This window comes from Lagenorhynchus albirostris, chromosome 11 (genome assembly GCF_949774975.1).
Source record: "Lagenorhynchus albirostris chromosome 11, mLagAlb1.1, whole genome shotgun sequence".
Lineage (NCBI taxonomy): Eukaryota > Metazoa > Chordata > Mammalia > Artiodactyla > Delphinidae > Lagenorhynchus > Lagenorhynchus albirostris.
The window spans coordinates 76,254,789-76,270,159 of record NC_083105.1 but is presented as its reverse complement, the minus strand read 5'-3'; the positions used below and the strand labels follow the sequence as shown (position 1 = coordinate 76,270,159).

General features: G+C 38.2%; 1 protein-coding gene across 3 annotated transcripts in view; it reads right to left on the bottom strand.

The window, feature by feature from the left end:
- Positions 1-15,371, bottom strand: part of CPNE8 (copine 8) — a 329,571-nt gene that overhangs the window by 210,316 nt on the left and 103,884 nt on the right. For 2 of the 3 annotated variants that reach the window (XM_060166571.1, XM_060166572.1), the window contains exon 5: positions 5,330-5,406. The exons of the other annotated variant lie outside the window; for it this stretch is intronic. In XM_060166571.1, coding sequence (XP_060022554.1) covers positions 5,330-5,406 — 77 coding nt within the window. The remainder of the gene's footprint in view (positions 1-5,329; positions 5,407-15,371) is intronic. 3 annotated transcript variants of the gene reach the window in all.

Genomic DNA, 15,371 nt, shown 5'->3' with positions numbered 1-15,371 from the left:
TATCCTCTATGGGACTCTGTGCTTCCTGGACTTGATCAACTATTTCCTTTCCCATATTTGGGAAGTTTTCAACTATAATCTCTTCAAATATTTTCTCAGTCCCTTTCTTTTTCTCTTCTTCTTCTGGGACCCCTATAATTCGAATGTTGGTGTATTTAATGTTATCCCAGAGGTCTCTGAGACCATCCTCAATTCTTTTCATTCTTTTTCCTTTATTCTGCTGTGCCATAGTTATTTCCACTGTTTTATTTTCCAGGTCACTTAACTGTTTTTCTGCCTCTGTTATTCTGCTATTGATCCCTTCTAGAAAATTTTAAATTTCATTTATTGTGTTGTTCACCACTGTTTGTTTGCTCTTTCGTTCTTCTAGGTCCTTGTTAAACGTTTCTTGTATTTTCTCCATTCTATTTCCAAGATTTTGTATCATCTTTACTCTCACTACTCTGCATTCCTTTTCAGGTAGACTGCCTATTTCCTCTTCATTTGTTAGGTCTGGTGGGTTTTTGCCTTGCTCCTTCATCTGCTGTGTGTTTCTCTGTCTTCTCATTTTGCTTAACTTTCTGTGTTTGGGGTCTCCTTTTCACAGGCTGCAGGTTTGTAATTCCCGTTGTTTTGGGTGCCTGTCCCCAGTGGCTAAGGTTGGTTCAGTGGGTTGTGTAGGCTTCCTGGTGGAGGGGACTAGTGCCTGTGTTCTGGTGGGTGAGGCTGGATCTTGTCTTTCTGGTGGGCAGGTCCACATCTGTTGTTGTGTTTTGGGGTGTCTGTGGTCTTATCATGATTTTAGGCAGCCTCTCTGCTAATGGATGGGGTTGTGTTCCTGTATTGCTAGTTGTTTGGCATATGATGTCCAGCACTGTAACTTGCTGGTCGTTGAGTGGAGCTGAATCTTGGTGGTGAGATGAAGATCTCTGGGAGATTTTCGCCATTTGATATTATGTGGAGCTGGGAGGTCTCTTGTGGCCAGTGTCCTGAACTTGGCTCTCCCACCTCAGAGGCACAGCACTGACTCCTGGCTGGAGCACCAAGAGCCTTTCATCCACATAGCTCAGAATAAAAGGGAGAAAAAAAAAGAAGGAATGAAAGAAGGAAGAAGATAAAATAAGATAAAATAAAATAAAATAAAATAAAGTAAAATAAAATAAAATTATTAAAATAAAAAAGAATTGTTAAAAAAAATTTTTAAGCAATAAAAAAAGAAAGAAAGAAGAAAGCAACAAACATATCCAGCAATGGTAACAAGTCCTAAAAATTATACAAAAAAAAAAAAAAAAAAAAAAACGGACAGACAGAACCCTAGAACCAATGGTAAAAGCAAAACTATATGGAGAAAATCATGCACAGGAGCATACAGATACACACTCACAAAAAGAAAAAGAGGAAAAAAAATTTATATCATTGCTCCCAAAGTCCACCTCCTTCAATTTGGGATGATTCGTTGTCTATTCAGGTATTCCACAGATGCAGGACATATCAAGTTGATTGTGGAGATTTAATCCACTGCTCCTGAGGCTGCTGGGAGAAATTTCCCTTTCTCTTCTTTGTTTGCACATCTCCTGGGTTTCAGCTTTGGATTTGGACCCGTCTCTGTGTGTAGGTCACCTGAGGGCGTCTCCTCTTCACTCAGACAGGACGGGATTAAAGGAGCAGCTGATTTGGGGGTTCTGGCTCCCTCAGGCCAGGGGTACGGAGGGGTACAGAGTGCGGGGCGAGCCTGCGGCAGCAGAGGCCAACATGACATTGCACCAGCCTGGGGTGCACTGTGTGTTCTCCCGGGAAGGTTGTTCCTGGATCATGGGACCGTGGCAGTGTCGGGCTGCACAGTTTCCCAGGAGGGGAGGTGTGGATAGTGACCTGTGTTTGCACACAGGCTTCTTGGTTGCTGTAGCAGTGGTGTTACAGTTTCATGCCCATGTCTTGTGTCTGTGCTGATAGCCATGACTCATGCCCGTTTCTGGAGCTCCTTTAAGCAGCGCTCTTAATCTCCTCTCCTTGTGCACCAGGAAACAAAGGGGCAAGAAAAAGTCTCTGACCTCTTCAACAGTTCCAGACTTTTTCCCGGACTCCCTCCCTGCTAGCTGTGGCACACTAGCCCCTTCAGGCTGTGTTCAGGCAGCCAACCCCATTCCTCTCCCTGGAGTCTGAACTCCGAAGCCCAAGCCTCAGCTCCCAGCCCCCACTGTCCCAGCGCGTGAGCAGACAAGCCCCTTGGGCTGGTGATTGCTGGTCGGCACCAGTCCTCTCTGCGGGAATCTCTCAGCTTTGCCCTCTGTACCCCTATTGCTGTGCTCTCCTCCATTGCTCCAAAGCTTCCCCCCTCCGCCATCTGCAGTCTCTGCCCGCAAAGGGGCTTCCTAGTGTGTGGAAACCTTTCCTTCTTCACATCTCCCTCCCACTAGTGCAGGTCCCATTCCTATTATTTTGTCTCCATTTTTTCTTTTTTTCTTTTCCCCTACCTAGGTACGTGGGGAGTTTCTTGCCTTTTGGGAGGTCTGAGGTCTTCTTCCAGCTTTCAGTAAGTGTTCTGTAGGAGTTGTTCCACATGTAGATGTATTTCTGCTGTATTTGTGGGGAGGAAGGTGATCTCCACATCTTACTCTTCCGCCGTCTTGAAGGTCCCCCCCTCATAGCTAGAGTTTTTAACAAAAGCCAATATTTTCTCAAGCAAGAGGGTGGGTGACTACAAAATATTTGTGTATTTGTTTGATATAATCCAGTGTCCACCTGGGTTGGAGTAACTTCCCAGGTGAGAGAATATGATTATTATCATCTGATTTTTTAATTAATAAATCCAAAATATCCTTCCACTAGCAAGCTAAATCTATTCAATTTTACTGTCCTATTTTTGATTAATCTCCTAAGAACCCTCTCAACTCTTTCCTCTGTTCTCTTTATCTCAAGTAACTAACTTAATTCCCTCATGTAATAGGCCCCATTCAGCAATTCTTCGTTTCTTTGCTTCTTTCTTTTGTAGCCTATCTCTTTGCTACACTCAAAATCTGCACTTCATTACCCATTTAGTAATAACACTTGCCTAGCTAAACTTACTTTGAAAATCAAAAAATTTCCCACTGCTTAATACTTTTAAAAATTGAATAAATTATATCTTTTTCAATAAGATAGATATAATATCAACACTTACAATAAACTTGCCTAAATTACAAAATACCCTATAGATGAAGTAAAGTATGTAGTTATAATACCTCCATGTTGTCTGAAAAGGTTTCCAAGGTTTTGCCTCATTTGTGCTACCCTAATCTCAGCAGAAGCTTAGAAAAATCTAAGGAGCATTTCACCATTTCTGATTATGTAAAATGATTATGGCTCAACTGCTGGCCAATACTCCCTACATTGGCATATTCTGCCAATCATTACTGTAGGAATCTTCACCCTGTAGCCTGAATTTGCTTCTGTTGGTCTTGTCCAGTGGGACTTGGACTTGTTGAATTAACTGAACAAGGACTACATCTTACACTACGTTCTATTTACCACATAACCGAGCCAATATAATATCAACTTTTTAACATGTTTTAATACTAATATAATGCTGATTTTCCACTGGGAAAAATTCTATGGAATTTAAGAGCTTTCTGAAATGAGTTATGATTTCCTTTTATGTAGAAAATAACATCAGGTAAAACTGTTTAATAAAATGATCAATTTAAAAATATGAGTGCAAGTTCTGTAAAAATCTCTATTCTGTTGCTCTAAAATAAAAATTCTACATTTTAACTGCTTTTTTCTCTCAAAGAATATTAAAGGCATATTTATGGTAGCATTGTATAGATAATATTGATTATTTTTTCAGCAAAAGAAAGGGTGTTTTACTAATCTAAGAATGCTTATGGGCCTACGTTACTAGACTAGACAATGCAATAAGAATTATGTATACTTAATAAAAATATCTATATTTGTTTTATAGATTACTTATCATTGATTTATTAAAGTGAGCATAAATATATTTAAACCATAATCTTCCAAATCCTACAATGATGTAAAAACAAATTACATGTGAAAAGAATGTTCAAAAGATCATTGGTATGCAAAAGTTTTCAAACTGACATTCAGCAATGATTTTCTAAGATAATCAAAGTTAAATAAAAGAAGTTAGAATTCATAGACTTCTTATTAGCCTAAGAAGAAGATACTAAGTATAAAGTTCCATTTTATACAGGGAAGGTGAAAATGATGCTTTAACCATTCAAGTGTTTGATGTCAGATTTGTAGATTTGTAAAGTTTTGAGATAATTATTTTATAAGTTTGAGATTCTTAAAAAATTGGTGAAGATAGAGACTTCAGAACTCCCCAAATCTTTAGACATTGTGGTTTGCTCTGCAATAGCCTTAGACCCTCCTAGATCTTTTGATTTTTAAAAGCAGTTAAGTGAATCAAAAAAATCAAAATTAGGGATGGGGGAAGAAGGAGGACAAGGAGAGGAAAGTATTAGAGAAAATGTCTAGAGTTTGTTTTCTGCCTTGTATGGAATTAGAGAAAATAGGATCATCTCATGCAATTGATCTGAAAATTAAGCATGATAGCCATAATTGAAGGTGAATATGGAAAATATAATTCTTAGTGACCACCTTCTATTAACATTTTCATACTTACTGCCTTCTTTTCAGACTAATTTTTTAGTAAAAAGTATTATTAAATCTCAATCACTAAAAATGCATTGATTAAACATAAAAGGTGGTACTACATATAGTCCCTGGTCCAAAGAAGTAAAATCTCTTCTTCAAAAAGTACTACATCTGGGGCTTCCCTGGTGGCGCAGTGGTTGAGAGTCTGCCTGCCAATGCAGCGGACACGGGTTTGAGCCCTGGTCCGGGAAGATCCCACATGCCGCGCAGCAACTCGGCCCATAAGCCACAACTACTGAGCCTGCACGTCTGGAGCCTGTGCTCTGCAGCAAGAGAGGCCACGACAGTGAGAGGCCCGCGCACTGCGATGAAGAGTGGCCCCTGCTTGCCACAACTAGAGAAAGCCCTTGCACAGAAACGAAGACCCAACACAGCCAAAAATAAATAAATAAATTTATTTAAAAAAAAAAAAAGTACTACATCTAAGAATTAATAGTATAACCAAAAGGAAAACAACAAATTTTCTGGCTTAAATCTGCTCATTTCATTTTGTGAAGATTTTGTAGCATGGCATATGACAGCTGAAATATAAATTATCCTTTATAAAAATGTCAAAATGATTTGTTGGAAGAAAAATACTCAAGATTTTAAAACACACTTTTGGTCTACAACCACATATTCATCAATTTAAAACTGCCAAAACAGAAAATAAAGAGTTAACATTTCATTGTCTAAATTAAAAAATACTTACACTATGGACTTTTCCAGGCGACTTCCCTGTGAACCAACAATCTCCCCCAATGTACAAAACACTTGTCCCAGAAAGTCCTAAAATAGATAAAAGGATTAAAGCTCTTAAGTTCCCAAACTGTCTTTACACTATGTATTTTGTACATCATATCTGCACTGTTTTCATTGCTAAAATATTGAATTCTCTAACTTCCAAGAATAAACAAAATAAGCTGAAAATGCACTAATTTTAGCATGTGATTGTCCCCTAAGTTTGCACAGCCTTTTGTCCTTTAATCACTAAGCTGGCTTGTTATTAAGAGTGTTTAGACATTGTGTTTATTTTCTTTCTCTTTTTTAAATTAAAATGAAAATAGAAAAAAGTTCCATGATTTGAATCCACAATTGGGTTCACTTGAGATGTCTCTGAAACTTCTAAACTTTTGGCTGAGAAGGCAAATCATGAAAGCGCAGAGCAGTGGTGGTCAGCACTAACAGTGATACTTACAAAGAAGCAGTGTGACATCATGGCTACAACTAGGATCCAGGGCCACACTGCCAGATGTCTGTTCCAGTACCACCACTGACCATTTGTGACTGCGGCAGTTAATAAACTCTCCGGTTTCCTCTAACATGTAGTCGCCCCCTTACAGAGCTATTTTGAGGTTTCAATGGGTTATTGCATGAGATAATATTAGTATATATTAAGTGCCTAAAAATGGGTTAAGTATAATACATTATAAAGTTATTAATGTACCACTAGATGATTGTTATTTTCAAGGCTCAGAATAACCTTGCAAAATGAGAGGTCTGTTCCTAATACTAAATTTCATGTATAAAGAAACTAATCATCTAGGAGGTTATTTCTTTCATGTTTTAAGCAGTCAGTAAATAGCAGAGTCAGAACTAACCCAGATATTCTGATTCAAGATTGAAATACTGCCTAAGGATATACATATCATAAATACAATGCAACTTCCCATGTCAATAAAATAAGGGCTCCAACACCATCTGGATATGTGGGTCAAGAAAATATAGAGGTGGTTCAGGGAGAGGCACTCTCTCTAGCATAGCCTGTGTAAGAATCCAAGCTGTCCTAAAGGAGAAAGTGGGAGATCTCCCTAAATTGTACTGTGAACTGGCCCAGGAAAAGCCCTAAGAAGGATGGGCAGAGGAATGACAGCAAGTAAAATGTTGTTTTAAGTTTCACTAAATAAAAATTTTAAATGCCTAACAAGCCATTTTATGGCTAAAAAGCCATAAAAGTAAAAACTGTGTTATTCAGGGTAAGTTGCTATAAGTCCCATGAGAGGAAAAAAAACACTGTAGACTAGGATAGTCGAGGGAATATTTTCCCAAAGTAAGTAAGCCTTGAGAACCAGGTAGGAATCAGATCATGGATAGAAGACAGTTGGAACATTTGAGTCCTAGAGAACAAATCAGAGTATCAGGCAAGAATGTAATGAGAAAAGAGCAGACCTCAAATAAAGGACAGAAACAGAGATAAAGAATCAAGACTGTGGAGGACCCTCTTGGCCAAGCAGCAACAAAAACAACATTGCCTTAGATTAATGAGAAGCAACTGGCAATGTTTCAGCAATTCAGGGACACCATTAAACAGTGCATTTAGAAGATTACTCAGATACCAATTTGCAGAATGGACTGAGGAGTGAAGAAAAATCTGGAAGCCAGCTCAATCAGAAGGCCACAGTAGTTAATAAGCAAAGTGTGAAGGCCCAAGCTAAAGTTGTAGCAAATGCTTGGGAACAGTGCACAGAAAAATGGCAGGATTTGGTGTAAGCTGTACCTGCACATGGTGGGAGGTAGGGCAATGGAGAGAGAGAGAGAGAAACAGAAAATAAATCTGGATTTGGAACTTGATGGCTGACAGAATGGCAATAACTTAATAAAATTGCAAATCATTTAAAATTTTGCTTTCAAGTAAGCAAATACTACTTAAGGTAAAGCCTTGACATATTTAAATTAAATATCCTTAAAAATAACATGTCTTTCCCAACTTCATAAAAGACTTTACAAATATGTTTATGGGTTTTTTAAAACAAACGTAATTTTTTCTAAGTCTCATAACACATAGAAGGAGCTTAATACTAATACTTAATACTAAAGATTTGGAATATGTCATTGGTCTCGTAAGTCAGCAACAAAAAATACATGGGGATTCTGGAACTCTTTCCTAAGGATACCGATATTGATGGACAGCTGCTCATACTACATATTAAATGGATTTGGCCAATGGAGTAACAAGTCTCAGTAAAAGCTGTTCATTGCTGTAATGACTCAAGAAAACAGAACAGATATATTGAGCAGTCCATATTAGAGTAGACACATATTAGCAAATAGAGAACACACACATATCATCATTGCTGAACAAAAAAGGAAATAAAAATAATAAAGTCAATAAAATGTGCTCCAAAAAGATATAGTGTGCATCTGCACACATTATAGTTATTGCACTCTTTGCCCCTAAATATTTATGGTATCTATGTAATTATTTTACATCTGCCTATGTTTGTGTATTCCCAATTTAGCAACACATTTACTACTCACAATGCAAAAATTAGCACATAATATTTAATATTTGTCTACTTCTTCTTGTGTTGGAAAACTCTAGTGAATCCATTTTTTGTCGTCTCAATGGTCCACATTTCCTATGAATTTTACACAATACTAGTAATATAATTAGTGCCCCTTAATGGATATTTTTAGATATGTGTTCTGTAGTTAGATAAAGATAGAAATGAAAACTAGCTATAATAGAAACTGCTTTACTGTTTCTTATTATAGTGTTGTATTCCAGTTGATGAGCCACCATAGTTAGGTCATAATAGAATTTCCAGTATAAATCCAAGTACTTTTCTACAATTCTAACACACACATAGACCAAATCCACTTTACAGTGGCTGGTAATTGAGAAATGTATCAATTTATTCAATCATATTAACTACTGGGCTTTCCAAAAACTGACCATGAATACTTGTTAAATGTATTCATTATTATTTTATAATCTAAGTAATACACAGATAGAACTTAGTTTTGAAATCTGTTTAAATGACTATAAACCACATTGTTAGTATATAACAATATAACAATATAAGATGCATTCTGCCACTCTTTAAAAGTATCCAAATATTACCCTAAATCCAATATGCTAGTAATAAAACTGGAAGGCTTATCACTGAGCAGTAGAGGAGACAAGGAAAAAAAAAAAAAACAGAGTATAGCAACACAAAGCATCATAATAATAATGTTTCACATTCATAGGTAGTTTTTAAAAAACTTAGCAAATCAGAGGAAGTGTTTGGATTATTTCCATAACAATCTAAATCTAGTTTTATTACTAGCATAACACAACTCAAAATCCAAGGGAACATTGCTGTACTATCAGATTCCAGCTGATTACATTTATGTTTCTCTTCTCTTTTTTGTTAATATTCAGAGGAATGTCTACTTTAATTGTATGCATGAGCATAATATCCTAATTTCTTCAGAATGTTTTTTTTATTATTATACCCACATTTACATTTATTACAGGGAAAGGATACATTAAAGTTAGCCATGGAAAGACACACAGGGAAGAATCCAGGAGGGTTCCAAATGGAAGTTTTCATTGTCCTTAAGATGCATTACTCTCCTGTCATTATTACATTATTATTTCATTTGTACCAATCTTTACTAATGAATTCCATCCATCTACATTTTATATTATATTACAGCAAGAAAGTTATCTATACTCATGAAAATTACACTGATGCTATGTGCTCTAATAATTCCACACAAATAAAAAGGTAATTTACTTTGCATTAATTAACTGGTTTTGTGTTGGTTTGTATGCTTGCTTGCTAGGTACTACTATTAATGACTCCTATATATTCTTTATAAAAGATTTTTTACATGCATACATTTATTTATTTATATAGGAAAGCAGAATGACATACTCCTCAGGAGTGAGAATTATAAGAGGCTAGACTGCCTGTGTTTGTATTTTGGCTGAAACATTTACTAATGCCTCTACACCTCTGTATCCTAATCTATAAAATACACTTTGTAAATAATACTTGCCAATTAAATTGTTGGGAGGTCTAAGTAAGATAACGTATGCAAAACACTTAAAATAAATGCTGAGAACATAGTAAGTATCTAATAAATATATGCCTCCTCTCTCCTCCCTACTTTCCTCGGTTAAAGAATATTACAACATACACAAAACTTTCCACTTGCCACTAGATTCCAGTACTGGAGATACTATAAATATCTGAATAAAATAATAGATTTTCTTTTCCAAAACCACTTTACACTCATGGTCAATACAGATGCTCATTTTGAGTGTCATTATAAAACCCAGAAGTGTCTTATCTTAAATGTTAACACGTATACATACAAATATATCTATGTAAAGCATGACATTTTTAAAACAATAGTATAATGAACCAGGAGGTGTGGTTTCATATTAACTGGTAAATAAAATTTCTAATTTCTATACTATTACAAAGCTAACCAATGAATGTAGATTACCATCAGCATCATAATAAACAATTTTATAAGCATTCAATAGTGTGGCATCTTTTTCCTAAAAGAACTACAAAGATAATCTTTAAATGGTGTTCCTGTTTTATAAAATGATCAATGAGCATAGAAAATACTTCTAATTAATAGATAATTCAAATTAAAAGACAAATGGGTTATTGATAGCTAAGTTTTAACACAGCATAGTAATTGAGTACAGTCAACTGTTCAGGAGTTAATCATTCATTCTTTGGGTTTTTTTTTTTTACCATTTTTATTGGAGTATAATTGCTTTACAATGGTGTGTTAGTTTCTGCTTTACAACACAATGAATCAGATATATATACATATGTTCCCATATCTCTTCCCTCTTGCATCTCGCTCCCTCCGACCCTCCCTATCCCACCCCTCCAGGCGGTCACAATGCACTGAGCTGATCTCCCTGTGCTATGCGGCTGCTTCCCACTAGCTATCTACCTTACGTTTGGAAGTGTATATATGTCCATGCCTCTCTCTCGCTTTCTCACAGCTTACCCTTCCCCCTTGCCATATCCTCAAGTCCCTTCACTAGTAGGTCTGTGTCTTTATTCCTGTCTTACCCCTAGGTTCTTCATGACATTTTTTCTTAAATTCCATATATATGTGCTAGCATACAGTATTTGTCTCTCTCTTTCTGACTTACTTCACTCTGTAGGACAGAATCTAGGTCTATCCACCTCACTACAAATAGCTCAATTTCGTTTCTTTTTATGGCTGAGTAATATTCCATTGTATATATGTGCCACATCTTCTTTATCCATTCATCCGATGAAGACACTTAGGTTGTTTCCATCTCTGGGCTATTGTAAATAGAGCTGCAATGAACATTTTGGTACATGACTCTTTTTTAATTATGGTTTTCTCAGGGTATATGCCCAGTAGTGGGATTGCTGGGTCATATGGTAGTTCTATTTGTAGTTCTTTAAGGAAACTCCATACTATTCTCCACAGTGGTTGTATCAATTTACATTCCCACCAACAGTGCAAGAGAGTTCCCTTTTCTCCACACCCTCTCCAACATTTATTGTTTCTAGATTTTTTGATGATGGCCATTCACACTGGTGTGAGATGATATCTCATGGTAGTTTTGATTTGCATTTCTCTATTGATTAGTGATGTTGAGCATTCTTTCATGTGTTTGTTGGCAGTCTGTATATCTTCTTTGGAGAAATGTCTATTTAGGTCTTCTGCCCATTTTTGGATTGGGTTGTTTGTTTTCTTAATACTGAGCTGCATAGCTGCTTATAAATTCTGGACATTAACCCTTTGTCAGTTGCTTCATTTGCAAATATTTTCTCCCATTCTGAGGGTTATCTTTTGGTCTTGTTTATGGTTTCCTTTGCTGTGTAAAAGCTTTGAAGTTTCATTAGGTCCCATTTGTTTATTTTTGTTTTTATTTCCATTTCTCTAGGAGGTGGGTCAAAAATGATCTTGCTGTGATTTATGTCATAGAGTGCTCTGCCTATATTTTCCTATAAGAGTTTGATAGTTTCTGGCCTTACATTTAGGTCTTTAATCCATTTTGAGCTTATTTTTGTGTATGGTGTTAGGGAGTGATCTAATCTCATACTTTTACATGTAGATGTCCAGTTTTCCCAGCACCACTTATTGAAGAGGCTGTCCATTCTTCACTGTATATTCCTGCCTCCTTTATCAAAGATAAGGTGACCATATGTGCATGGGTTTATCTCTGGGCTTTCTATCCTGTTCCATTGATCTATCTTTCCATTCTTGTGCCAGTGCCATACTGTCTTGATTACTGTAGCTTTGTAGAATAGTCTGAAGTCAGAGAGCCTGATTCCTCCAGCTCCTTTTTTCGTTCATGAGCACTTGAGAAAAATGTGTATTCTGTTGTTTTTGGATGGAGTGTCCTATAAATATCTATTAAGTCCATCTTGTTTAATGTATCATTTAAAGCTTGTGTTTCCTTATTTATTTTCATTTTGGATGATCCGTCCATGGATGAAAGTGGGGTGTTAAAGTCCCCTACTATGAATGTGTTACTGTTGGTTTCCCTTTTATGGCTGTTAGTATATGCCTTATGTACTGAGGTGCTCCTATGTTGGGTGCATAAATATTTACAATTGTTATATCTTCTTCTTGGATCGATCCCTTGATCATTATGTAGTGTCCTTCTTTGTCCCTTCTAATAGTCTTTATGTTTAGGTCAATTTTGTCTGATATGAGAATTGCTACGCTGGCTTTCTTTTGGTTTCCATTTGCATGAAATATCTTTTTCCATCCGCTTACTTTCAGTCTGTATGTGTCTCTAGGTCTGAAGTGGGTCTCTTGTAGACAGCAAATATATGGGTCTTGTTTTTGTATCCATTCAGCCAATCTGTGTCTCTTGGTGGGAGCATTTAGTCCATTTACTTTTAAGGTAATTATTGATATGTATGTTCCTATTCCCATTTTCTTAATTATTTTGGGTTCATTATTGTAGGTCTTTTCCTTCCCTTGGGTTTCCTGTCTAGAGAAGTTCCTTTAGCAGTTGTTGTAGAGCTAGTTTCGTGGTGCTGAACTCTCTCAGCTTTTGCTTGTCTGTAAAGGTTTTAATTTCTCCATCAAATCTGAATGAGATCCTTGCTGGGTAGAGTAATCTTGGTTGCAGGTTTTTCTCCTTCATCACTTTCGATATGTCCTGCCACTCCCTTCTGGCTTGCAGAGTTTCTGCTGAAAGATCAGCGATTAACCTTATGGGGATTCCCTTGTGTGTTATTTGTTGTTTTTCCTTTGCTGCTTTTAATATTTCTTTGTATTTAATTTTTGACTGTTTGATTAATATGTGTCTTGGCTTATTTCTCCTTGGATTTATCCTGTATTGGACTCTCTGTGCTTCCTGGGCTTGATTAACTATTTCCTTTCCCATATTAGGGAAGTTTTCAACTATAATCTCTTCAAATATTTTCTCAGTCCCTTTCTTTTTCTCTTTTGGAATCCCTATAATTCGAATGTTGGTGCATTTAATGTTGTCCCAGAGGTCTCTGAGACTGTCCTCAGTTCTTTTCATTCTTTTTTCTTTACTCTGCTCTGCAGTAGTTATTTCCACTATTTTATCTCCCAGGTCACTTATCCATTCTTCTGCCTCAGTTATTCTGCTATTGATCCTATCTAGAGTATTTTTAATTTCATTTATTGTGTTGTTCATCGCTGTTTGTTCCATCTTTAGTTATTCTAGGTCCTTGTTAAGTGTTTCTTGCATTTTGTCTATTCTATTTCCAAGATTTTGGATCATATTTACTATCATAATTCTGAATTCTTTTTCAGGTAGACTGCCTATTTCCTGTTTATTTGTTAGGTCTGGTGGATTTTTATCTTGCTCCTTCATTGGCTGTGTGTTTTTCTGTCTTCTCATTTTGCTTATCTTACCATGTTTGGGGTCTCCTTTTTGCAGGCTGCAGGTTCGTAGTTCCCGTTGTTTTTGGTGTCTTTCCCCAGTGGCTAAGGTTGGTTCAGTGGGTTGTGTAGGCTTCTGTGGAGGGGACTAGTGCCTGTGTTCTGGTGGATGAGGCTGATCTTGTCTTTCTCATGGGCATATCCACGTCTGTTGGTGTGTTTTGGGGTGTCTGTGGACTTATTATGATTTTAGGCAGCCTCTCTGCTAATGGGTGGGGTTGTTTTCCTGTCTTGCTAGTTGTTTGTCATAGGATGTCCAGCACTGTAGCTTGCTGGTCGTTGAGTGAAGCTGGGTGCTGGTGTTGAGATGGAGATCCCTGGTAGATTTTTGCCATTTGATATTACGTGGAGCTGGGAGGTCTCTTGTGGACCAGTGTCCTGAAGTTGGCTATCCCACCTCAGAGGCACAGCACTGACTCCTGGCTGCAGCACCAAGAGCCTTTCATCCACACGGCTCAGACTCCGTAATTTGGGATGATTCGTTGTCTATTCATGTATTCCACAGATGCAGGGTACATCAAGTTGATTTTGGAGCTTTAATCCACTGCTTCTGAGGCTGCTGGGAGAAATTTCCCTTTCTCTTCTTGGTTTTCACAGCTCCCAGGGGCTCAGCTTTGGATTTGGCCCTGCCTCTGCTTGTAGGTCGCTAGAGGTCGTCTGTTCTTTGCTCAGACAGGACGGGGTTAAAGGAACCGCTGTTTCGGGGGCTCTGGCTCACTCAGGCTGGGGGGAGGGAGGGGCACGGATTGCGGCGCGAGCCTGCTGCGGCAGAGGCCAGCGTGACGTTGCAGCATCCTGAGGCGCACCGTGTGTTCTACCGGGGGAGTTGTCCCTGGATCCCAGGACCCTGGCAGTGCCGGGCTGCACAGGCTCCCTGGAAGGGAGGTGTGGATAGTGACTTGTGGTTGCACACAGGGTTATTGGTGGCAGCAGCAGCAGCCTTAGCATCTCATGCCTGTCTCTGGGGTCCGCGCTTTTAGCAGCAGCTCTCACCCATCTCTGGAGCTCCTTCAAGCAGCGTTCTTAATCCCCTCTCCTTGCGCACCAGGAAACAAAGAGGGAAGAAAAATTCTCTTGCCTCTTCAGCAGGTCCAGACTTTTCCCTGGACTCCCTCCTGGCCAGCCGTGGTACACTAACCTCCTGCAGTCTGTGTTCATGCCACCAACCCCAGTCCTCTCCCTGCGCTCTGACCAAAGCCCGAGCCTCAGCTCCCATCCCCGCTCGCCCCGGTGGGGGAACAGACAAGCCTCTCGGGCTGGTGAGTGCCTGTCAGCACCGATCCTCTGTGCGGGAATCTCTCCACTTTGTCCCCCGCACCCCTGTTGCTATGCTCTCCTCCGCGGCTCTGAAGCTTTCCCCCTCCGCCACCCGCCGTCTCTGCCCGCGAAGGGGCTTCCTATTGTGTGGAAACCTTTCCTCCTTCACAGCTCCCTCCCACCAGTGCAGGTTCCGTCCCTATCCTTTTGTCTCTGTTTATTCTTTTTTCTTTTGCCCTACCCAGGTACGTGGGGGGTTTCTTGCCTTTTGGGAGGTCTGAGGTCTTCTGCCAGCATTCAGTAGGTGTTCTGTAGGAGTTGTTCCACGTGTAGATGTATTTCTGGTGAATCTGTGGGGAGGAAGGTGATCTCCACGTCTTACTCTTCTGCCATCTTCCTGGAAGCCCTAATCATTCATTCTTGATAAGATAGAGTCATGATTTGCCTCCACTTATTGCTTTTACCCATTTTGTGATCATTTAGCATTTTTAAGCACATGCACACTAAGCCAGTAAAAGCAAGAGAAAATAAATGATACAAAATTTCTCATTTTTATAAAATTTTAACCATTGTGGAAAAAAATTGGTGAGGAAAGTTTGTATAACTTGTGAAATTTTATTGTTGGCATTATTTACTAATATTTTACTGTTGGTAATCCCTGTTAATATTGCTGAATTCCTCTATATTTAATGAATTCATACTAATCACAGCAACTATAGAGATTGAGGAGTCACAGTTATATTATGTACTATATACTAATATGATAATCATTTATAATAATCAAGAATGGTGCTTCTTTGCTCAATAATCTTTCCTACTTTCTTTTTTTTAAAATAAATTTATTTATT